At 44.6% G+C, this 25,127-nt stretch overlaps 1 protein-coding gene across 4 annotated transcripts in view; it reads right to left on the reverse strand.

Annotated features, from left to right (window-relative positions):
- The window catches only part of AOAH (acyloxyacyl hydrolase), a 163,141-nt gene that overhangs the window by 76,861 nt on the left and 61,153 nt on the right, over positions 1 to 25,127 (reverse strand). For all 4 annotated transcript variants that reach the window (XM_047695588.1, XM_047695589.1, XM_047695590.1 and 1 more), the window contains 6 exons: positions 23,107 to 23,177; positions 16,868 to 16,928; positions 15,749 to 15,819; positions 14,876 to 14,924; positions 13,631 to 13,679; positions 11,593 to 11,687 (listed from right to left, as the gene is read on the reverse strand). In XM_047695588.1, coding sequence (XP_047551544.1) covers positions 11,593 to 11,687; positions 13,631 to 13,679; positions 14,876 to 14,924; positions 15,749 to 15,819; positions 16,868 to 16,928; positions 23,107 to 23,177 — 396 coding nt within the window. The remainder of the gene's footprint in view (positions 1 to 11,592; positions 11,688 to 13,630; positions 13,680 to 14,875; positions 14,925 to 15,748; positions 15,820 to 16,867; positions 16,929 to 23,106; positions 23,178 to 25,127) is intronic.

Here is a 25,127-nt window from a genome sequence, read left to right on the forward strand (position 1 = left end):
GCTGCCCAGCCAGGCACTGACTGTACTCCCCAGCCTCTGCTGTCGCCTGGTGTGGCCACGCGACTGGGTTCTTCACCTTGAAGTGTCTGGCAGAGTAATGTGTGCCACCTCTAAGTCAGATTCTCCCAGGGAATGTGTGTGTCCTCACTTGGTCCTTTTTCTTTCCGACAGGTGGGAGGTGGCAAAGGCAGGAGCAGCCCCCTTAGACCCAGGAGTAGAAGCTGAATGTTGAGGGTGATCTGGTCATCCTGCCAGCCCTAGACTGCTTCTCTCTGGATTATTATATGAAAGGAAAGCACATTTCCATGTTCAGTCACTAGATTTTGGGATTCTTTGTTACAGCAGCTAAGCCTATACCCTGCTGGATTAATAACTAGTGTTTTAAGAAAGGCTCTACCCTTCTCCTTGCTCTACTTGCTGGCTCACAACTATGTTACCAACAAGAGAACATGACCTTTGCTCCTTATTGATCTATTTTCCTATGGGCTCTTTCACAATCAGTCTTTAAATCCTTGGCTCAGCATTGCTGTCCTTAATCTATCTGAAATTTTTGGACCTTGTGTTTCAGAATGTTCCCCTTGATTTTCCTCTAGAAGTTATGGTTTTGCTCACACCTCTTACCAATCTGCCAGCCATTGCCCTGAGTAGAAAAATCCCCAGGAAATCATTCAGAAGCCTGGCACTGGGCAAGGGCTGGGCTGGGCTATCTCTATTCTTATTACTCCAAGGACTGGCATGGAAGAAATTAGCTAAATGAGCTAATGAATGAATGGGGTGTAGCAATCAATTCCAACCAGCCCAAATTATTTCTAAATGCCAGAAATTTCCTCTTTCCACATCCCCACTGGTTCAAGATCCTAAATGTTTTTCCTGTGATGAGTTAGTTCCCTGAGACCCATTTCATGGTTGAGGAACTTGAGGGAGAGCAAAGCAAAGTGGTAAATATAATTAACTAGAGGGCAAGAGATTGCCTCGAGTCTTAGCAGCACACTGGCTCGCACAGGTGTTTACGGACTCACGCTGCCTGTCTCTGACAAAATCTCCATCTCGTGTGCTGGGAGAGCAGGCATGTGGGCTGGCTAATTATAAATGCCTTTCAGAAGTATGGAGCTTAAAATAATTTCCTCTTGTAGTTTTTCATAACAACGAGCGTTTGTCTTTTTAATTCTTGCAGAAACTGGTGAGGGCTAAGATCACAGACGTTTTTGGAAGAATGAGCCCCCGAGAACACCATACTTTGCTGGCAGGTAAGAGCCCCAGATGCTCACCTTGAGCAGGGAGAAAAGGGCATCACATTGATCAGGCCTCAAGGCAACAGCCCGTCTGGCCTGTGCCCATGAACAGAGAATGAGAATCGAAGAACATTCTGTCTCTTATGGCCTGAGAGCTGCTGGAGAGGATTCACCAAGATGAACACAGGTCTCTTTTTCTGACAGAATAAATGAGAAGTAACATGGATTGAGGCTTCTCTTCTCACCAGTTAGTATCCTTAATCTGTCAGCCTGCAAGATGTCTGAGGAGCAGAAAATGTAATCTTGTCCAGTTTTATGGAACTATGGCCTTTCCTCAGCTGGAAAAACAATAATCAAGTATTCTAACCCTCAAGTCTTTCTGGAGTTGACACAAAGTTAGCGGAGGTAGGATTTTCATATTTTACGTGTGCCATGAAAATCAGCCTTTATGCTTCATGGAAGCCTCATGCTCACTGTTAAATCCAGCCAGCAGAAAGCAGGGCAGGTTAGGGAAGGTCAGGGTGTGAGCTCTGATAATACCCGAACTGTCTGTGGGCTAATAAAGGGCAGCCAAACTGGACCTGGACACTCATCTCAAAGAAAGGAATGAAGCACATGCGGGCTTGAAGACTGGAGCCACTATGCTCTCGGGTGAATATGCATTTTCTGCAGCCAGATTAAGGATTCATTTTGTCCTTGACACAGTGCGAAATTCAATCTGCGCCTACTTACCCTACAGACAACAGCCTGCCGGGGGTCGTGCTAAGATTTTATAATAGTACAGGCAACAGCCTTCGCTAGCAAAATAAACATTTGGAAAATTGTATTTCAGAATCTCGTCTCCCTCCTCTCTCCCCCAGCCCCAGCCCGTCATGCAATTCTGGTTCAGCGAAATGCAGCATTTAATATTTTGGAAATAATTTTCGAGCAGATGGGGAAGAGGCAGGAGGGCGCATCTACGGCTGCCCTTGATGATCTCTCTGCCTCCCTTTCTTTCTCAACAAAACATCTCAAGCAGTGATTGTTTTTCCTTTGAAAGAAAAAAAAAGGCATGGAAGTGTTTTCAAATTTGCTCGCTGTTTTGCTTTGCAATCTTTCTGAGCTGAGATCTTTCCTGTGGGATGGGAAGCTCATTCTGCATCTGATGACTACGGGTATCTTGGAGAGAAGTGAGGCTTGTTTAGGGAGGGAGGGGGCGAAAACCTCTTTCTGCCCCCCCCGCCCCCAGCAGAACGAGGCTCCTTGTTTCTGTGGAGCCAGTAGGGTGATTCTTCACACTCTCTTTATTGAACTACAAATATCTTTCCAGATGAACACACTCCTAATCTAATTAGCTGTAAACAGGCCTCTTGGGTGCCACACTGCTTAACGAGAGGACAGCAAGAAGGGGAGAGAAGAAGAGGCTGCGGCAGGAAAGATACCCCAGGCCGTGGAGTCTGTTTCATAGGTGCAGTCGGGATGGGGCGATGTATTTGCGGCAGCGTTTTCTGCTTTATAGGGAGACAGAGGCCAAGAAATGTTGAGTAGTCTCATAAAGGGCAGAATGGCCTATGATGAAACAACGATTCACTGATTTGCTTCAGCACTCCCTGCTCTTTCCAGACGATATGATGTATGACTTGGCGCAGCAAATGCAGAGCACCAGACACGCTGGGGCCGTCCTGACTGGTCTTTGTTGACCGTACCTACTCCCACTGGCAGACCCCAAGGGAGGCCACCACAGCTTGGGGGTTACTACGGTTCCTGCATGAAACCAGAGTTCGTGGAGGGATTGCCAGGTGGGGTCAGGGGACGGTGGGTATTCTCTGGTGTCAAAGTCAATGCTACAGAACCCAAATTCAGAACCCCTGTCACCCAAAGCCCTCAGAGAAAGATCCAGAAGCTTCATTTTTAAAGGTGATTCCTGTTTGTTTGCCCTCTTCTGGTCATTTTGGGAAGGCTTCCTGAAAGGTAGTTCACAAGGGAATCTGGGATCTGGCATTTGGTGAAGAGCAGCCTTTACAGAACTCTAGGGATGAGACAGGTCCCAGTGTAGAAGGACAGAAAGGCTCTAATGACTAAATGATGAGGCGCTAATTGACTAAAACCATGCAGACAGCCAACCAGGCCTCCCATTCCACTGATGGCCTCTGGGCTCTAAGCCCATGCCTCTAGTCCCTGTTCTGCAGAAGGGGCTTGGATTCTGCAAACTACACTTCCCAGGCTCCTCTGCATCCCCCAGCCAATGGGAGGCACAGGTGGGAGAGGGGCATATGGGAGAGGAACTATTTTGTGGTTTCCAGCTGAAGTCAGCAACCTCCAGCAGCCTTCAGCCTCCCAACCTCCCGCTTCCTTTGTTACTTCCCACTCATCTCCACATCTCACAGTGGTCCCAGTAGCGGCTGGTCTGTGTGCCCCTGGCAGTCAGTACAGGCTCTGCCAAGGTTCAAGCATCAGCCTCACCCCTTGCTCTAGCTTCTGATAAACCCCCATCTTCCTTTTTGTTCGCTAGCCTAGCGTCAGCAATGATTAATCTCGTCAGAAACTCCCTTTTAGTTCTAATACCGATGTAATCAGTTGCTTGTATTAAATCCAACATTGTGTAGCCGATCTCCTGTATTAAATCCCCTTGTTGGAATGCTTTTATTTTCCTGATTGGTCCCTGCTAACTGCTGACTCTGACACTGACTAGAAACCCAGACTAAAAGGGGTTCCACCTGCTGAATTAGCCAAAAGGTTGGAGGTTCTCTTCCTTTATGGTGACATTACTAAAAGGCTCTCAAATAGTAGAACCCAGGGGCAGAGTGAGCGTTCTCATGGACACTCTCTTGGGGAACCTCACATATCCCAGTGTGCTCTGGGAATCTTGGGTTGAGAGGTTAGTCCACCGTGTACTGATGGTTTCCCATTTTGCCCTAAGACATTCTATCTTAGAGTACCTCTTTTCAGGCATTTCTAGATGTAAATAATTTTGGAAACCACACTGTGGTACTCCACAACCACATCTTTCTTTTGTAAATCCTCCAAGTTTAGACACTGGAGGCAGCAGGAAAACTCTGTGACAGTGGTTCTCAAAATATGGTCTGGGGAACCCTGGGAATCTTTGGGACTCTCACAGAGAGTTTATGAGATCACTATTTTCCTCATACTTCTAAGACTTGATTTGCCTTTTTCATTTGCCTTTTTATTTCACCCATGAGGATACAATGTGGTTTTCAAGAGGCTACATAAATGCATATGAAAACAGATTGAAGAGGGAAGCAGGTATGGGGATCTGGCTGTCTTTAGCCAGATATCAAAGAGATTCACAACAATGGAAAAGAAAACTATGCTTCCAGCTTGTTTTTTGTTTTGGAAAATAAAGTTATAGGTCATAAAAATGTTACTTATACTGATTATACTGATTGTTTCTTATTGTTATTGTCAAATGAATTAATGAATAATTCACAGCGGAGGCTTCCGACCACAGGTGGTGCTGGGCGGAGGGAGAAGAGGTATAATCAGATGTGATTCTTCTGGCTGGGCTGATGTCCAAAGCTGGCTTTCTCTAATGGGGGCTCTGAGAGGCCCTGCTGGGAACACATGACTAACCTTGCAGGTGCAGTCAGTGCATTCTCTTCACCCCCTCTAGTCTTTCAGTATTTGTGCTCCAGTCCCTGGTCATCTGGTTTACCCTCCATGGTGCAGTCATCTCCAGGCAATCTTCTCCAGGATTTGTAAAGATTCCAGCTGGCTCTCCCTTCCTGGGGTCCATGTCCTTGCCCCCAGGACACACATTCGTTCTTTCCTCAGTCACCACTCTTACATTATTCATGAGAGTGTTGGACACCAACCCCTTCCACCCCAGTCTCCGGAGACATCTATCCAGGTCCGCTAGTGGTTGCCTACTCTGAGGGGGGAAAGCATGTCCACCCTTTCCCTGAGGGGAGAGCTTAGCCCCACTGCCATGCTGACACCAGCCATGCCCTGCCTCAACTCTTAGACCTTTGAGGTGGGCCTTCTGCTACAGGTAGCAGAAGTGATTTTTTCACTCCCTTCTTGTGCATGTCCTACTGAAGTCCTTCTGATATTTGACTGCGGAAGGTGGGAATTGTTGGCCCACATTGTCTTGGGGCCTCAGTTGAAACTTAGGTAGAAATAAATAGTCCATTTTAAAACATCCTCTTGTAAAATCATCCCAAATTTCTGATGAGATAGCTATCATTACTTACATATTTTTAGGTGAAGAAATTAAGCTCAGGGAGGATTAGTATGTGGCTAAGCTAGAATTTGAACTCAGGTCTGCTTAAAAGTCCAAGATTATTTTATAGAGAGATAATTTAGGGGCTGGAAACTCTCCTCTGGGCAAGGTTCTTGGCTCAAGGTGTCAGTTTCCTACATGGCTATCATGCTATCAGTTGGGTGGCCATACATCCCAGTTTGTCTGGGCCAATCTAAGTTAATGCCTATTATCCTCATATAATTACCAGTGATCCCTCTTTCCTCAGGTTTGGACAATGAACTGTAAGTTCACTATAACTATTGGGAGTTAGGGGTATGATGCAGAAGAGCCAGAGGTATCAGAAGTTTCTTAGGGGGACAGACTCTTCCAGTAGAGTCTCCAAAAGCTGGTTCGACCCTGCAGGGAAGACCTGCAAGGGGGGTGCAGTCGATACAGCAGCCTCTTCTGATGTGCGGATGCCCTCACAGCCCCAGGGTAAGCCCCTCAGGCGGGACATCTCCCTCAGGGAGGCTGATCTCTTCAGGAATTGGCTGTAAAGTCCACAGGGTGGGAAGTGTATGAGAAAAATACGTGTCCACTGTGCATTCTAGATAACTGCTGAGTTTGCCCATTTCTTTTCTTCCTCACTGTACTCTTCCAGATCAGGGCACTTTCACTAGAAAGAACCTAGCTGGTCTACTTTCCTATCTCCCCCCACCCCTCACCAGTCCAATCCAACTTGCCATTGGAATCAGGGTGATATTTCTAAAATTCAAATATGACTGCTGCTATTTCTCAGTTTAAAACCCCTTGGCGGCTTCCTACTGCCTTCAGGATAAACTCTGAATTCCTTAATGTGGCCTCAAGGACCCCTGAGATCTGTCTCCTATGCACCTTTCCAGACTCTTCTCATACCTTCTCCACTTTGTATTCTATTCTCATCAATGCAGCCACACTAGACTTCTTCTCAGAATGCTGAACCCTCTTACTTCTGTGAGCCTTTGTGTGCTCTTTCTGCTCCTGGGACACTCCTTCCTTTGAGGACCAGACTGCCAGAACTCCTTCTTTCCTTGAGTTCGGGGCATGCATATGCCTTGCGGCAGCTATGGAATTTGCTGGTCTTCATTCGCCCATAAGGCCTGAAGCCTTCTGAAGGCCTGGTTCTTTCCATGCCCTTTACTTCCGTGTCATTTGGTCTATCACAGGGCTTGGTACACAGTTGGTCCCAGGTTAGTACTTGGCAATATTTTGTTTACTTGCCACAAGTATTAAAGCCAAACAATCAGAACATGAGACATCAGAGCTCAACATATGTCATGGATGTCTGCCGGGCATTGTAGTGATATATGTATGCTGACTCCCTGGCAAATGAAGAGATTCTATAGATGATATGTTTGAAAAATTAGTTTTTTTTTTTTTTAAAGGAGTATGATCCATAGTAGCCCAGAAATCAATCAGCTTAATATCCAGTCGTGGCCAGATGGTTTAGTAGATTATGGCTTGTATACTGAAAAAGACGCTAGAGAACACTGACAAATATAATGAATACAAAGACTAAGTAGCAATGTGGAAAAATGATTATATTTAGTGCTAACTGAAAAAAAGGAGAATGGCCAATTGCATACTTGCTACTCTTATAACTACATAGTGTGTGTGTGTGTGTGTGTGTGTGTGTGTGTGTGTGTATGCACAGCGAGAGTCGAGTTCTGGGAAAGAATGGAAAAATAATGAGAAAAGTTCAAGATGGTGGGGATTTTTTTTTAACTCTCAAAATTAGTTCTAGTACTGACTTCCTATCTTCTTTTTTTCCTGCAATAAGAAGAAGATTAAGAGAATATTTTAAAACTAATCTGATATTCCCAAATGTTAAAATGATTCTCCCCGGGTGGTAGGATTAAAGAGAATGTTAATGATTTCTTAATAATTTCTGTATTGCTTATTTTTCTCCATTGAATATTTAACATTTATAATTAGATAAAAACAATAATGCAAATATTTACTTTCTTCCCTCTCTCACTTTGAGCAGATATACTTGTTTCCCCACTGATCTTGGGCATGGCCGTGTCACTTGCTTGGGCCAATGTATTGATTGTGGACATGACGTAGCAAATGTATTTGTGTGGGGGCCCTTTTCCTCTTGCACTTCCACAATTACCATGAAAAGAATACTTTCTGGACAGACTGCCCAACCAAGAAAAAGGAGAGACACGTGGTACAGACTTAGACCCAACCTTTAGCTTGGAACCAAGACCAACAGGGTCTAGCTGATCCTAGATAACCCACAGATGTGTGAGCGAGAAGAAATGGGGACTGTTTTAAGTCCCTGAGACTTGGGGTAGTTTGTACAGCATTTTTTTGATAATAACTTGGTGATATACCTTCTTTTCAATGCTAACTTTCTAAGCAAAATATTTCTCTATTATCCTTGTCTCATCTTCCATCTTATAAATAGCCCAACACAGAAGTGGCCCAGGCTTGGAGTGGCTGGATTGATCTGTAGCTTGGAGACATATGTTAACCTGGGGAGACCCTTTGAGAACACTAGAACATCAAAGGCTTGAAATAGGTGATAGAATGCCGCTAAATCTGTGGTGTTGTCCCTACCACCAACAGCATTATTAACATTTTGGTGAGATTCATGAACCCAATTACCATTATGCCCAGTTTGGCTTCCACATCAACTCTACATTATTGCCCTTCTTGTGGCCATTTCTCAAGACTACAATTTACTGCCAAAAAATGACAGGGGAGTGGGGTGGGAAACACAGGTTTCCCTGGCTATCTAAACAGGGAGAGTTCTCAAGGTTTGAGTTAGGTCATTCTGCTTTTCTGAAAGACCTACATTAGCATGGTAACGGCTTTCTTTTCTTTTCTTTTCTTTCTTTCTTTTTTTTTTTTTTTTTTTTGGTAAAAGTGAACATCTTCTTTAGATTTCTTTTGGTTGGGAAGAAAGGGGGCTAATATAGGTCTTCTGTAAAAGCAAAGTGGCATAAAACAAACTTTCAGAAACCAGGGGACTCCTGTAACCCAACCCAAACCAACAATGCTGAGCTGCAGTATTTCACTTAATTTGTTGTTGCAAACAGCAGATTAAAAAATGTTACAATTCAGATCCCAGTTGTCAGGACTCCAGACTGCTGGGCTAGCTTCTCAGTGAATCTTTCTCTTCCCCAGAGATTTCGCACACTATAGAGTGAGCTGCTGGCTCTGGTGAGAGTTTCTGAGATGCCATTCTCTCCAGGAGAACCCTAAAGGGAAAGGCACCCTTCACCTCAGCCTCCAGAGGCCCAGATGTGGGATAAGAAGGACAAGCACAAGGACATGGACCAGCCTGGTTAGCTGCCACCACTGCACTGCATGAGCTGTGAGTCAATCTACTTTTTGTCTAATTTGAATCCAACATAGAGTCCAAAGCATTTTCACAGCCCTTAGATCATGAAACACATGGCCTTGCCTGAGATTGTTCCTACCATCATTTACAAGATGTCATCTTATTCAAGATGACAACGAAAGGAAGTGAATCTTCCGCCTGTTAGCTGTGTGACCTTAGGCAGTCTACCTAACCTCTCTGAGTATCTGTGTGTACAGTGAAGCTATGTTGTAAAACACCTACGTTGGAGGGCTTTTACAAATACTAAGAAAAACAGTGCTTTGGTGTTTTTTAAGCTATTTGCTCAAAATGAAACAAAATGATACCCCAGATCTTGGATTGCAGTATTTGGTACCTACACAGTACAAATTCACTGAAGAAAAATGAAGAAAATGTTACCCAGTGTTCTACAATCCAGACACATCAAATGTACTGATCCACAACCTTCCAATCATTTTCTTTGCTTGCACACACAGATGCACTTACATAGTCACAAAACTGGTTCATACATTATTACTTCATAACCCATTTTTGCCCCCTAACAAGTTATTATTTGTATATTTCTTGCTAAGAAATATGTCTATGACATGTATATTAGTGGTTGCATAACATTTCATTTTATGGATATATTTTTGCATGTCTAATTCCTGTTTTTTATTTTTATTTTATTTTTTTTAAGATTTTATTTATTTATTTGACAGACAGAAATCACAAGTAGGCAGAGAGGCAGGCAGAGAGAGAGAGGGAGAAGCAGGCTTCCCGCTGAACAGAGAGCCCGATGCGGGGCTCGATCCCAGGACCCCGGGATCATGACCTGAGCCAAAGGCAGAGGCTTTAACCCACTGAGCCACCCAGGCGCCCCATAATTCCTGTTTTTTATTTTTAATTTATTTTCTAATTTTTGCTCTTATAAGTAACTCTTTGATGAATACTCATGTACATAGATTCTTGAGCAAATGACTAATCAGTTTTAGAGGTAAACATCCAGATAAAGAATTCATGATTAAATTGTTGGTTTCCAACACGAACATTTTCATGTCACTTTATATGTTTTGTCAAATTGCCTTTCAGAGAAGTTCTACCAACTTAAACACTCTTGGTGGTGAAAGAACATGTCCATTTCACCATATCTTTGCTGAAAATAGGTCTTTATCACTTCTTAAGCTTTATCTGACAGATGATAAATGACATTCCATTGTTCTGTGTTTCTTTGATTACAATTAAAGATGAAACTATGTTTATATTTATTAGTTATGTTATTAAAACATTTAAAAAATTTATTATTGATATGCAGGAACTGTGTGCTATTAGGGGATTTAAATATTGCCTTGTATGTTATAAATATTGTTCTCATTTTTCATTTGTCTTAACTTTATGGAATTATTTTGACATTGTTTACATTTGATAATGTTATATACTGAAATCTAGCAATATTTGGAATAGCTGGAATAGTAATCTGGAATACTTCTTAAAATAATCTTTCTCAGGAAGGCATATGTCTGTTATGTTTTCTGAATCTCTGAAAACGGAAAATAAGTTTCTGGAAGAACAAACAATATCTTGGCAGCCTGAACAGTTCTGACATGCAACCCTCAAAATCCTGTTGAGGCTATTCTACTATTTTCTAAAAGTTAGCACTGAGAGGTAAGTCTGATGCTAAAATGGTTTTTTCCTCCTAGTAAGTACCCTGGTGGTTTTTGTTGTTGTTGTTGTTGGGCAGAATGATTGCAAGATTTTTCTTTATATTTGGAATGAAAAAAAAAAAAAAAAAGGAAGACATGGTAAACAGAGTCTATTTTGCACTTGGGCCTGTGCTCACTGCAGGTTTAGGACTGAAGACAAGGACTCCCTCAACTCCATAATGGAGTTATCTTTTATTGCTTATTTGGTCACCACTTCCTCTCTGCCGGATATGTTCTCTTTTCTGGTTCTCCTATTCAGTCTCCAGAACCCATCCCGAATGCCGGTTCTCGGAGTTCCAGAATTTCCCCAGCAGGAGGGCTGGTTTGCTAATCTTGTTTTTTGCATCATCAACTTGCTTGTAAGTGTTGTCAGTGGATTTTTACTTCAGGTGATTATTGTTCTTTCTCCCCAAAGTAGTCTTTCCTGATGTCTGACTGTTCCTTTTTCATGGGTACAATCTCCTGTCGGCCATTATTGAGAACCTAAATTTAACATTGTTCAAAATGCCATTCTGTCTCCTACAGCAAGCTTTGGCTTTTTTTTTTTTTTTTTTTTTTTAAGAGCATTCCTCTTTTGAGATCATGAGCATTTTTTTATATGTCCAGATGTTTCCCTGCTTGCTCCTCTTTACAAAGGGAAGTCTATGTCTGTTCAGGTTTGGGACTTGGCACAGGTTCAGTTGGAGTGTTTAGGTATATGTTCAATTTCTCTAGTTTGAGAAGAAGGGGTCAAGGAAGAATTTATAATACCTGTAGTTGGATTTCTCCAGATCGGAGTTTCAGGGTTCTTGGAGAGGGAGAAGGGAACCACGCCCGAGGTGGCCATATGACCAGGGTTTCCCCGTTGTGCCCAAGTCTCCTTTCCACCTGGCAGGGGCACTGTCCCCCTTCTCTAATGGACAGGACAGTTGCTGTGATGAGCCGGCTGTGACAATGCCCTCACATTTCTTATCACCTTGTTTGAAACGAACCAAGCTGGAATGGCTGTGGCTGCGCCTTTTTACAACAGATTTTGCTGAGGAGGGAGATTTGCACGTGTTTGGAGTTGGCATCGCATTTAGAGGGAGCAAAGGGGGACCAAACACAAAGGGTGGCACGTCCGGGATGATTACTGCCAAAATTACTTACCAAAGACATCTGTGAAGCTGTGATCCATTCGGGAGAGATGTGAAAATGAGCCCCAGCTGAGTCTCCCAGCAGAATGATTCCCCTGGGCTGTGAACCTGGGAGGCACAATTTATTTGCATTATTTATGCACTCCAGTAGTTTGGAGCTTCTGGATTGGGTGGTCAGAAGGGTAGATACCCGGGTGTGTATCCCGCACAGAGCCTCATAACAGTGACGCACTGCTGCTTTTCAAGCGTTGGGGAGCGAGGGGGATCGCAGTTAGGAGTTGACTAAGATTTCTAGGCCACTGAAACTGCTAGCTAAGCTGTACAGATGCAGGTGTGTTTCCTAGCTCAGCATAAAACAAAACTGCTGTGCAACCTCATGAGTGAATGATGGATGAATCAAGGAATCCATACTTTATCTGAACTCAGAAATACACCCTGGGTTTTGGTTTTGGAAATGGCTCTCTTGAATTCTGTTGTAATTCACTATATGCATTAGTGATCTCATGGAGCAATTTGGACTTTTCAAAGTTGTTATGTTTTTTTAAAGCCCTTAATCCATATACACAAAAGCACTGGGTGGACAATTCTGGCTGATTAACGGGAGATGAACATAAAGGTCTCTGAGAAGCCCTATCTGGAGGTTAGGAATCTCTTAATCTGCCTCTGAGGCCCATCCACATGATTCATCTACCCATGGGTGATGGATGTACTCTTTTTTTTCTTTTAAAGATTTTATTTATTTACTTGACAAACAGAGATCACAAATAGGCAGAGAGGCAGGCAGAGAGAGAGAGGAGGAAGCAGGCTCCCTGCTGAGCAGAGAGCCGGATGCGGGGCTCGATCCCAGGATCCTGGGATCATGACCTGAGCCAAGGCAGAGGCTTTAACCCACTGAGCCACCCAGGCACCCCTGGATGTACTCTCCTAAATCCCTTAAGATCCTGAAAAAATCGGGGCGCCTGGGTGGCTCAGTGGGTTAAAGCCTCTGCCTTCGGCTCAGGTCATGATCCCAGGGTCCTGGGATCAAGCCCCGCATCGGGCTCTCTGCTCACCAGGGAGCCTGCTTCCCTTCCTCTCTCTCTGCCTGCCTCTTTGCCTATTTGTGATCTCTGTCTGTCAAATAAATAAATAAAATCTTTAAAAAAAAAAAAGATCCTGAAAAAATCAACGGATCCCTCCCAAAGTCAGACAGAGGGGCGCCTCTTTCCCCTAGACAATCAGACTAAGTTGATTCAGGGCGAGGACTGTGTGGCATCTGCCCAGGACAACTCAGAGCCAAGCATAGCCCTTGGTGCATAATAGGGATAGGCATTCAGGAAATATCCATCAAGTGGAGGAATGAATGAATGACTGGAATGCTTTTCAGTGTTAGGGAAAAGCACTGCTCATATGTAAAAAGTGAGGCTAGCAGAGGGTCTTGCCTGAGACCCTTTGGGTATTACCAGGCACAAATTTTCAGTAGTATGTGGGTGATCATAGGTTTTTCCCAACAATACTGGCAGCTCAGATGTCTGTGGCATTTGGGCATTTAGAACACAGAGCTTTTGCTCAGATTTTTGGGAACTCCCCAATGGCTATAACTTGGAGGTCTCCCTCAAGTCACCCAGATATGAAACTTCAGCCCAGTTGCCTGCCACAGGGATTCTGTCAGCACAAACCCAGATAGATGTCTGACCTTGTTGTGTATTGAGAAGGACATGGAAATGCCAGCACCCCTATTAGTTTTCTTATCTGGGAGAAGCGCTAGGTTTCCACTACCTTGTGCTCTCTCCTGTCGCCTTTTCTGGCCTCATCATTCAATTTTCCAATCATTTCCAATCTCCACATAAAGGGGGCAGTCAGAAAAATTCAGTTGTGCTTTTTCTAGGTTCTGCCTCCATTTTCTACAAGTTTTTTCATAGCTTTTTCTCATGAAAACAAATGGACATCGATCAACTTTAAGCTCTAGCACCAGCCACTTCCTCCCTTGGGTGGTCTGTTGGCTTAAGTGTGACTCAGACTAGAAAAGAGTGTCCCTGTTGTGATAAGCACATTAACTCTACAATACATACCTTCACAGAACTTCTTCTCATATGGAATTCCATCTTTTGGATCAACACCCTTCAAAAGAGAAATGGTGTGATTAGCAGTTTGTTTTTAAATGTATGAGACACATACACTGAGGCTTTCCCTAATGGCTTTAAAAGTACAAAAGCAAGTCAATGGATAAAACCCATTAAAGTCTCCTGAGCCCTTAATTCAACACAGCGACACTCTGTGTGAGCTGGGCTTTAGGGTTGGGGGCAGGAATGAGGAGAGATCCAGACGGCCAACCATCTGGTCCAGAGGATGCCCCTCTGGCAGTGTCTGGAGCGCTGGCAGTGTTGCCACGAGGGGGCGTTCTGGGCCCACTAAGTGACCGAGACACAAGGTCAGTGTGTGTCCCTCTGTCTCTGAGCTGGAGCTCTCAGTGCGCTGATGTCTCCACTCCCTAAACAAGGATGCTTCCAGAGCAGCGATTCTCAGCGGGGCTGGCTTCCCCCCACCTCTGCCCTGAGGGACATTTGGCAAAGTCTAGACATTTTTGGTGGTGACAACAGGCAGGGGGGGAGCGCCTGGCATCTAGTGGGTGGAGGCCAGGGATGTGGCTGCACATCCTACAATTTCCAAGGGACCTGGATTTCCAAGACTCTGGGATTTTGTTGGGATTTCTTCTATTGTTCTAATTAACTATTTGCTCTTGTATTTGTAATTTGGTATTCTTTTTGTTCAGGAGGATCCTCAGTCATGTATTAGCTCGAGACCCCACAAAACGGGGGTCTGCTGCCGTTGTTGTCCTCAGAGAAGTATTTGGTTGGGCTTCCTCCTTTCTTCCCTCTCTCTTCCTAAAAGCTTCAAATCTGCTATTCATGGAGAGCTGGAACACCAGCATTAATTTCCACCCTGACTGACTAGCTTTGTGGAATAGAAAGAAAATGGCTGCCTTGAAGAGGTGGCAGTAAGAGCTTTTCTCCAACAGCTATTTGGGTTGCTGTAAAACTTTGCTAACAGAATTCTTAATTTAATTTCACCTGACTCAACGCAGAAAAAAGGGGTTGGATGTGGGTGACTTCAAGGGGCTGTGACTGACAGACCCTCAACTCTCATTACATCCCTGCCATCCATCATGTGAGATCCGACTCTACAGCCCTCTTCCAGTTTGCAGAGAAAGGCTGCTTTCATCTGTCCTCTTCTTCCATAGGACTGATAAAGCAAATGGGCTTTTAAGGAGGGCAGAACGTCAGAGGATGGGACTAGGTTTGAATCTGGTTGCTTACCCAAATGCCATTACAGTTTGAATCCTCGTGCATATCCCAGTTGTCTGGCCTAAGAAGAAAACAGCAACATTGGCCTTCAGCATAGACTTCTTGTCCAGTGAATGTCAGCTGAATGAATGAGTGAACGAGTGCTGTATGAAGGATCAGTGATGGACAACAGGCTTGTCAAGGAGGCGTGCCACGCATGACTGTCAGTGGCACACAGAAACCTCCACTTGGCCTCTGCCAGTATCTCGGTTTGGGATTATTTTCTGAGCACCGTGAACCAACTCCAGCGCCTCTATTCATGGGCCGTGCTGTGGGACGGTGCTGACGGCAGAGTGAATGAGTCAGCAGCCCACTTTATTTAGATAGGTGAGGCATCTCATGACGCTCTAGACCCCCAAACATCTGGTAAACGGAACACTGTGGCCCCACAGTCAAGAGGAAGGTCGTGCATCCACTTTCTGAAGTTCGAGATGTGACCGGCTGAACATCAGCCCGGGACTGAAAGGCGACATATGGTCCACTCACGGGAGCTCCTGCCTCACTCCTCAGTCCCGCGTGTAGACCTCGAGCAGGAGGCTGGGCACAGGCCCCCCTGTACCCTGCGGACTCGCATGTTCCTCCTACTAGACCAGAAGCTCCACGAGGGGAGGCCCTACTTCATTTCGTTAACCGCCCGACACCAGGCAGAGCGCTGGGCAATGAGCAGGTGCTCCAGGAGGGTTTCCTGGACAAATGGTGAATGAATGCTGTTCTTTTTTCACTGAGCTTTACTTTGGTGGGGACACGGAGGTCCCTTCTCTAAGTACAAATCCCCTAGGCTGGGGCTGGAATGACGCCTCCTGCCACCTTTTTAGAAGATAATTTCCCGAGTCAGTGGAGACGTACCTTCTGCCCGGGTATGCCATCCTGTTGCTGTCATTGCAGTCTCTCCCTCGCCAGTGGTAGCCCCTCAGCGTCTAGAATTGAAGAGCACACACAGGAAGGGTTCATTTCCTCCCCTTGTTATCCACGAGGAAGGGCAGTCAAAGCTGTCCCAGGGGTACCGACATGTGCAATTCTTAATTCCAGTACAATTTGGAACACTAGAGGTTACTAAGAAAATTAAGATTAATATGCTGAGATATGCTGTGTGAGGGAAATGTAACAGAGTCCTAGCGCCAATGCCGAGTGGTAGTGTGTGTGCGTGTGTGCTGTTGGGTGTGTGCCTGTACGTGGGTGCACAACAGTGTATGCACGTGGGCACGTGTGCATTTGCAGGTGTGGTTATGTGCATGTCTGCTGTATGTACATGTACATGTGTTCATCTGTGTGTGTTTGTGTGTATGTGTATATATACTTCCATGGACAGCAGGACATCCAACTCTCTGAACTTCATTAGTTATCAATCTTCTTAGCCTCCAAAATAGTTGATTTATTTGGTCAAATGAATAATCGTACTGGATAATTTAAAAATCTCTAGCTGAGTGTTGGCTAACTTTGTGGATTTATTATGTGATTGACCTGTCTTGATCCTTGATTTGAAAGACTTAAGAGTCACAATAATATCAAACAACATCTTCATTTCCCCCATTCCCAGGTAGACTATCTGAGATCCCACCAACTTGGCGGAGTTACACATGCCCCCTGCTTGTTCGCTTTTGCAGAGAACATCCTGACATCCGTACTGCTCTAAATCAAACATGTGGATACACATAAACACAACACACACACACTCTAAAAATAGGTTTAAGAATTTCCAAAATAATTCTCAGCACCTTTCAAGATAAATGAAACACCCAGCTGGGAATGGCATCAAGAAACAAAAAACAGTCCCGACCTAAAGACCTACTCTGACAGTTCATGTCCTATTAAGAAGCCAAAAAGTCCATAAAAATCATGGGATGGTGTATTATCAAATTTTTAATACATTCCAATGGAATTCAGTCTTGTCTTATTAAAGGTAGGATATTTGTAGAAAGTGATACAATATTTAGTGAACATCTGGTTACCCTTCACAATACTTACTGGGAAAACGCTGTGTTTGTCTGAATCTACATCTTTGAATGGCACAGAATTTTGTATCGTTCTAGAAAAAAAGAAAACAAAACAGCTGGTGAGCTAAGAAAGAAGAAACTGTTTATGGAAACAAACAGGGACATTTCAGATGCGGCTGTGTTGAGTGTATGTGATAGAAGTCCATTCTAAAAATAAAATGAAGTGTCTCCATGGTATGGAAGAGTGCCAGCCCCACTTTGCCAATCTCTGCTCTCCACCTAATTAGAACTATTTTCTCTCTGATATTAATTTGGCCCATATGGGGAAGTGATACAATTACATCAACATTTTGGAGAAGACAGGATATTGATGTTGAGATGCCCAGAGAGGAAGGAACTGCATTTTCGGTCCAATGAGCTCAGCACTATAGATTGAATTTGTGCCATTTTACACATTCTGTGATGGAAGTTTTCTTCTTAAAATCTACTCTTTTAAACCACTAACTCAAAGAATCTTGAGGCATTAAGCTGGCAACGTTCACTCCCATTCATGAGCCTAGAAAACCAAAGACTTGGATGATTGATGACCAAGGAAATTCATGCTAAAGCCACAGACCCCTCACCCGAGGGAGGCTCTCCCTCTGTGTCCTCACTACCAAACTTTTCCCAGCTCCTGCATGGCTCACACTGTTTCCCTCTAGGAAAATCTCTTCTGGGGTAGCAGGCTAGTGCCATCATATGGCAGGGTGAGGCTATTGGCAGAGCCTAGAATGTAGAGAGTAACATGAGCCTTTACAGAATTTATTAAATGGTCTTTCGAATCAAGAGCATTCCAGCAGTTGTGAGAGCCTCAGGGCAAATGGATTCAGCAAGAGTCATCATGGAGCTTAACTGGTGTCTTGGAGTCTGTCTTACTAACTCAGGGATGGTGGACCCAGAGTCTAGGTCATAAGCTTCTCTGGAGATGGCCTCATGAGAGTAAGTCGCTTCCCCCCATGTACATATTTGACCTCTTGGACAGCTAGTATAGTTTTCTAGGTGAGAAAAGGAGGAAAGACACAGACACAGACACACACACACACGGTACAGACCCAGACAGTCTTAACTTGTTAGCCTGGGAAAGATGCTAGGTGAAAGGTCCCACTTAGTACTCCAAAGTTCTCCCCAACCCTTGCCATCCTGAGGATGGGAGTTTGAAGGAACAATGAGCTGTCTCTAGAACTGTGAGTTCATTAAATTAACGAACAAATGAAGCAGATGAATTAATGAACAGATGAAGCAAATTAATAAGCAGAAAGGCTCAAAGTAACTAACATAAACCATACATTCTAGACATAGTACAGAAGATTGCTCATCCAAAGTAGCATGAACTGCAATTTACATAAACTCCACAACCCCTCATTCATAGTCTCCAATCCAAAGAGTTCTGAAAACTGAGGGTTTTTTTTAACGTTGCAGAAAATTCATTTGGTGGTAACTGGATCTGAACTGTATAGGCAATTCAACTGCTTTATCCTACTTAGTGTGAATATTTATACATTTCACTACTGGAATATAAATGTGTTTGATCAGAAGGTACTGAGAATGTCAGGTAACCTATGGTCACCATATACTGATTTTCTTAAAATCTGGGAAATTCTGAATTCCAAATCACAGCTGGCTCCAAGGTTGTAGATAAGACACTGTTGTAGTTTACTAACATTACTTCTTAAAAACTGTATCTAGGGGTGCCTGGGTGGCTCAGTGGGTTAAGCCTCTGCCTTCGGCTCAGGTCATGATCTCAGGGTCCTGGGATTGAGCCCCACATTGGGCTCTCTGCTTGGCGGGGAGCCTGCTTCCCCTTGCTTTCTCTGCCTACTTGTGATCTCTGTCTGTCAAATAAACAAATAAAATCTTTAAAAAACAAAAAACTGTATCTAAATCTGATACTCATATATCCTTATAGATGCCTGGTTGTAGGCTGAAACATACATTCATTCATTCCATAGGTATTTTTAGAGTCCCTACTGTGTGCCAGACACCACGTTAGATATTACAATGAGTACAAGCTATATTTCCAATGCTAGAGGAGCTTCATGGGGGCAAACAACTCATCAGTAGGCAAATACAATGCTATGGAGAAAATGTTAAAAAGAGTTGGGCATCAAGAGCCAAAAACACTTCTAATACGATACAGGGAAGAAGGTAATCTTAAGTTTAAATTCAAAGGACGACAAAGCATTTTCAAGGCACATAATTGGGTGAAGAATGTTCTAGTAGGAACAAAGAGTCATGGGAAGTCTCTTAACATAGCTCTGGATTCTGAAATTAGACTCTCAGGGTTTGAGTCCCAGGTCTGCTGTCTACTTGCTATATAACCTTAGGCAGATTATTTAATCTTTTGTGCCTCTGTTTCCTCATTTGTAAAACAGGGGCCAATATTAGTACCTGCTTCCTAGGGCTGTTGTAAAGAGTGAGTTGCTCCATGGGAAGCATAAAGACCTGTGCCAAGTATGTGGAAAACGCTCACAAAACATTAGCTTTTTATTATTTTGTGCAATGGTTACAGTTATTCCAAGGATGATTTCTAGGGCTGGGCAAACAGGAGGCAGGGATCTGTTCCTATGGCATTTTAGTTTCTGGGGCCATCCCAAATCAAATTTCAGATTTTCAGATTTCGAGGCACACGGCGTTCTGCCCAGTTACCTTGTCGGCTGGGACCTGCTCAGGGATGAATATAAAATCTATTTCCAAGAGAGCCATTGCTCTATGACTGCCAGTTGTTGAGCTAGCAGGCTTGATCCAGTGAGCAACTGTAATGCAGGTGAATGTTATTCATTACATAATAGAATAGCTATTCAAGTTCAAACTCCCTAAAATTATTTCATGAAACTGGGGCATTACAACAAAAGGAAACTAGGGAGAATCAAGTTTCCATGTGTAGCTGTCTCACATTCGAGTCCCAGGCAGCACTCCAGGGCTGGGAATGGTTCTGTTCAATATGCATGCGAATGTGTCAGATGCATCTCTGCAAGAGGAAATGAGAGCCGAGAAAACCAGGAAAGAATACACCCGGGCTCACCTTGGTGGCAAGGACAGGGACCAATATGGTTGGGAGGAGTGGGCCATAGGGAAGAAGGAACAAGTAAAACAAGAAAAGAAAAGAAAAGAATGATGAACAAAGGCAATTAACAAGGGCTAGGATAGTCTGTATGTCTTTATGTGAAATGATCCACATGCAGGTTTATGCATATGGAAATTAAATAACAAGAAAAGATTATTAAGAGGGGATTCTCTTGACTTACCATTGTTACCATAAAAAGTAGACAGTGCATAGGCACTGTGAATTCTTATTAGCACAAAACAAAACAAAAAAGAACAAAAAACTTGATTGCCCCAATGGTAGTAGCTTGGTATCCTACACATTTTTGTTCTAGTAAAATAGTGCCTTTTCTTTCTTTATGCCTTGTTTCTTCAGTGAGTCCCTACTAATTGGAAGCAAAGTGTCTAAGTACAAGGATAAAAGGTTTACTAAGAGATGGTGTCCCCGCCCTCTAAGAGCTGTGGGTGGTATGGGAGCCCGATGGGGAGAGGCCTAGAAGAACGGGGTGCATGAGCAGGCACTGGTGAGCTTGGGGTATGGAGGGCTAGCCAAATGCTGGGGAGCAGGGAGCTAGGAAACTGCCCACAGTGGGGACACCGTCACTGTATTTTGAAGGCATTAGACCAAGCAGGATGAGGCAGAAGAGGCACAGAACAGGAAAGGCATTACTCCTGGAAGGGACTTTAATAGAAGGATTATGTAATAAAAGACAGGTAGGCCTTATCTCTACCATCTGCTGACTGTGCTTTGGGGTCAGACATCCAATATGCTGGAACCTACTTGCTCATCCAAAAGTGGGGTGAAAAGTCAAGGGACAGACAACTGAGTGGCTCTGAGCCTGGCCTTTGCAACCAGGCTGCTGGGTTCCAATGCCAGATTTATTGATTACTAGCATCACAGCCTTGGGCAAAAGACTTTACCTCTTTAGAAAGGGGACAATGATGCCATCTGCCTTGTAGGGCTGCACTGACAAGAGTTCCTAGTGCATAGGCCTTATCAGACAACCTTTAGTCATTGTTATTATTACTAAGCCACAGGTTGCTTTGAAGAATAAATGAGGCTGCATTTAAATGTGCTTTGTAAATCATAAAGCACTGAATAAATTGTGATCTGGTGCAAATTATATCAGAAGCACAATTATTTTTTAGAAAGAAGGAAAAAACACACTGCTTTTGCTTTTTCATAAAAGAAAAATTTCCCTTTTAAATAGCGCCAGGAAAATCCCTGGTCACAGATGCTCTTGAATTCAATTTTTCGAAGTTGGTTCAATTGAAGAATTGTCACTTTGGGTTCTGCTGGCCTATGTATGACGTAGAAAATGCAATGACGCTTCAAGAAGGAGGGGACAGTGTGTCTCAATTCAGTAAGAGTTAGGCATGATGAAACAACTGGGGCCCTAGGGAACTGCCTGCATCTCAGCCTTCCAGCATCTTCTTTCCTATTTCTCCTCTGCTCCCCATGTCATGGTAGTCTCTGCATCCAGCCCTAGTCATGAAAAGTGGGGCTGATCCTGTTTCCAGGACCTAGGTCAGCACTTTGCATAGCTGGCCCCTATGGGAACTCATGTGGGTAGATAAACTAGGAAAAGTTTTAAACTCTTGGATCTCTAAGAGGCTTTGAATGTAGGTCAGAAGATAGTCTCCTCCTCTCCTGAGAAGCTTTCACAGCAGACAGGAGATATGTAGTGGATTGAAACTCATGAAACTCATGAGATAAAGGACGGAGGAATGTAGAAAAAGTGCCTCTTCGTATGGGTTGAATTGTATTCACAAGAAGTCATCTTAAAGTTCTAACCCCCAGGCCCTATGAATGTGACCTTTTCTTGGAAACAGGGTCTTTGCCAATGTTACAAAGTCAGGATGGGGCCACGAGGGGCCAGCCCCTGATCCAGTATGAGTGGTGTTTGTATAAAAGGGAAAGACGGACACACAGGGAAGACGGCCGTGGAGGAGGCTGGAGGCAGAGACTGGAGTGCCAGCAGGATTGCGGGCTCCCATCAGAAGCTAAGAGGCAAGGAAGGGTTTGACCCAGAGAGTCGGAGACACTCTTGGAGAGAGCAGAGTCTCAGAGGAACCCTGCCAGCACCCCGCCTTCGGACTTCCAGACTCTAGAATGGGGGAGAGGATACATTTCTGTTCCTCTAAGCCATCCAATTTGTAGGTATATTATTATTGCTGCCCTAGGAAATGACTATAGCCTCTGAGTCCAGATGTGCAGCCTGAATCACATCCAAGTCCTTGCAAGGGGAGCTAGACGGAGCAGACACACAGGGCAGCTGGGAGAAATGATCTGTTTAAGACTCAGTGTCCTTCAATGTAGGAATAATAACAATTAGGAAAACAAGTAGGAATAATAACAATCCCTGCTTCACAGAGTTGTTACGAGAACTAACGTGGACAAGTTTGCATGTTCCATGTGTGGCACCCACAGCAGTGACCGTACGCTGTGGGACAGCAGCCACGGTCACATGAGGAAAGTGGCCAAGTGCAAGGTAGAGCCTGTGCTATTTTGCCTCTTGGTCCAATGTCCCTCTTGGCACACCACTGCATCTTTTAATGCTGTGGACAGTGATTATGATGACACCCAGCATAACCCCAGACTCAGATGAGAGCTGGGGTATGGGACAGACTCAGATGAGAGCTGGGGTATGGGATTTAAATAGAGATAGGAGGTCCTGGGAATTGGGACAGTGGCTCTGCATTGGCAACACTGTATATACATTTTTGAGCCAGAGCTTTTAGGTAATGGGTTGGGTTCTGTGAAATAAATTAGTCCCTTTTCCAGCCTCGTGAGTGCCTTGGACTAAACATGTTCAGAGTTCCTTTCATGACGAGGCGCCAACCTTGACCTTGTCTGTGTCTTACGCAGCAAGGAGGGGCTGTCCCCATGTGCGGCACGGATGTGCACCAAGCTGCCCAGAAGTGTCACCAGCAGGCTGCCTGCCAGCCCAGGGGATAAGTCAGATTTTTGGTTCAAAGATACTGTTATGCAGTGGATTTCCAAAATGATTTGTGCAGACCTCATCTGTCTTTTAGTTTCTGTACAAGTCATGGTATGAGACACGACCAATGCACACCTTCAGGAAGGTGCCTTTTGCATCTGACAATTATTTTAGTCATTGGAAAACAGGGACAACCAATGGTGCCATCTCATGCCAGTATTCAGGGAGGTAGGAATAGTATACGTACGATTTAATCCTCTGACAGATCTTGGCCAAAAATGGGAGGGAACAAATATCAGAACTACTTCTGGAATGTTTCTGGAGAGGAAAACAAAAAAAAAAAGAGTTGCTTAGTTCACGGAATAGCCCTGCAACTTATAAAGCTCCTTTTTCTCCTGCTGGCTCCATAATCTAGATTTCGGGAGCCTCTTTCCTTTAGAACCTGGGCCATCTCGTTTAACTGAACTGACCTCTTGTTTCTGTCTGCACACTCTGTCCTCACTCTGTCTCCTTGCCTTTGTTCTTGCTGGGGTCTCAGCCTTCAGCTCCCCTTCCTCCTGCCACCTGCGACTCCCACCTTCACCTATGCTCCATTTCTCCCCCAAAAGGTCTGGCCCACCATGATCTGTTACACTCGTGCAACATTCTTCTCCCTCCTTGTACCCAAGGGCTTTGAGAAAGGGTTTGAAAAAAGAACGTGTTCCAACAGAATAATCTCAGCCTATTATAAGAGAAAGACAAGACTAATTGGAGAGACATGTCAGGGCTTGGGAAGAAGGAAGGAGGAAGTCCCCTTTCCTGGGTGGCCCCATGGGGGCAGGTGAGGTGGATGGATGAAGCTCCTGAAGCGTCATGAGCAAGGGATTTCAGAAAGCAGTTTCCATAAGACTCTAGCTGTGTGATGGATGGAAAGCCCCGGCTTTTGACTAAGAGATATGTTTACAATGATTGTGGTTTCCATGATATGTTCCTCAGATGAAAGTAAAAGATAACAGGGTTGAAAAAGTTTGAAACTAGCATTTATTGGTGAGCAGGGAGAGAGGGGGTGATTTTCACCAGCCAGAAGAGTCCTTCAGACGGCCATGAGTTGGATCAGTAGCGTTGGTGATACATTGACCCTGACAGAGGAGAACAAAGCAAACTCATTTTCATGCTATGAATCAAAGTTGAGCAAAACTTTGTGAGGTTTGTTCAACTTTCTAGAATGAGAGGAGCAATCCTTATTGGTGCCCCATCCACATGTAAGATACAGAGACAGAAGAGGCTGTCCTTGTCCTCATCAAGCTTACTGCTTAGGGGAGTGTAGGGGTGAGCATCTCAGCTCTTGGCATGCTTTGGGATGTCCGCAGTGGTCCCGGCATTAACACAGCTGTCTGGAAACCCAGTAGAGGAGGCAGGAGATGAGTGAGAAGTCCCGTAGGAAGGATGCTGGCAGGAAGGGGCAGATATTCTAGGCTTTGTGACCCCAAGTGTGGTTCAGACTTGCTACAGGTACAATTTGTGCACCCCTCCCTGATCTACTGACTTGGAAAGCCTGGGGTGGGTCCCGGGAATCAGAGTTTTCCGAGTCTCCAGGTCATTCTGATGGTTGCTAAAGTTTGAGAACCACTGATGAAAGTGTGATCACAAACCCAGAAAGTGTGCCTGGGAACTTCCGGAAATGCAGAGTTTTGGGCCCCACAGCAGACCTGTTGAATCAGTCTGTGTTTTTATCAAGGTCCCAGGTTACTGAAGTGATTGCTGAAGCGGGGGAAGCCTGGGGCTTTGCAGAGGGAGCGCCCTGTGAGGGGCCGTGGAGTGTGAGGTGTGGCATCAGGGGACCGCCGAATGTCTCACCCTGGCTGGGGGATAGCGGAGCACAAGGACGTGGTGAACCCCGGAAGCAAGGAGGCACCATGACCAGTCTGGGATGCTGCACTGTGTGCTCTCCCCCATGGAGTGATTACTGAAGGTGTTAGCTGAGGGATCCCATTCGTATTTCAGGAAGGTATCCTGGGGGTGAGAGGGTGGCCCAGAGGAGGTGAGCTGGGGCAGAGAGACCCGATCCTGGGGTTGCTAATCTCAGCATTAGTGCTATTTTGGGCTGAATAAGTCTTTGTTGTGGGGCTGCGCTGTGCCTGGTGGGATGTTTAGCAGTGTATCTGGCACCCTGCCATTCAGACGCAAGCAGCCCCAAAATGTCACCAGACATTGCCAAATGTCCTCAGGGGAGAGGTGGGGAGGATCAAGTTGCTGCTGACTGGGAACCACTGCTGTAAGGTGGGAGGG

The sequence above is a fragment of the Lutra lutra genome, chromosome 11, assembly GCF_902655055.1.
Source record: "Lutra lutra chromosome 11, mLutLut1.2, whole genome shotgun sequence".
In the NCBI taxonomy this organism is placed as follows: domain Eukaryota; kingdom Metazoa; phylum Chordata; class Mammalia; order Carnivora; family Mustelidae; genus Lutra; species Lutra lutra.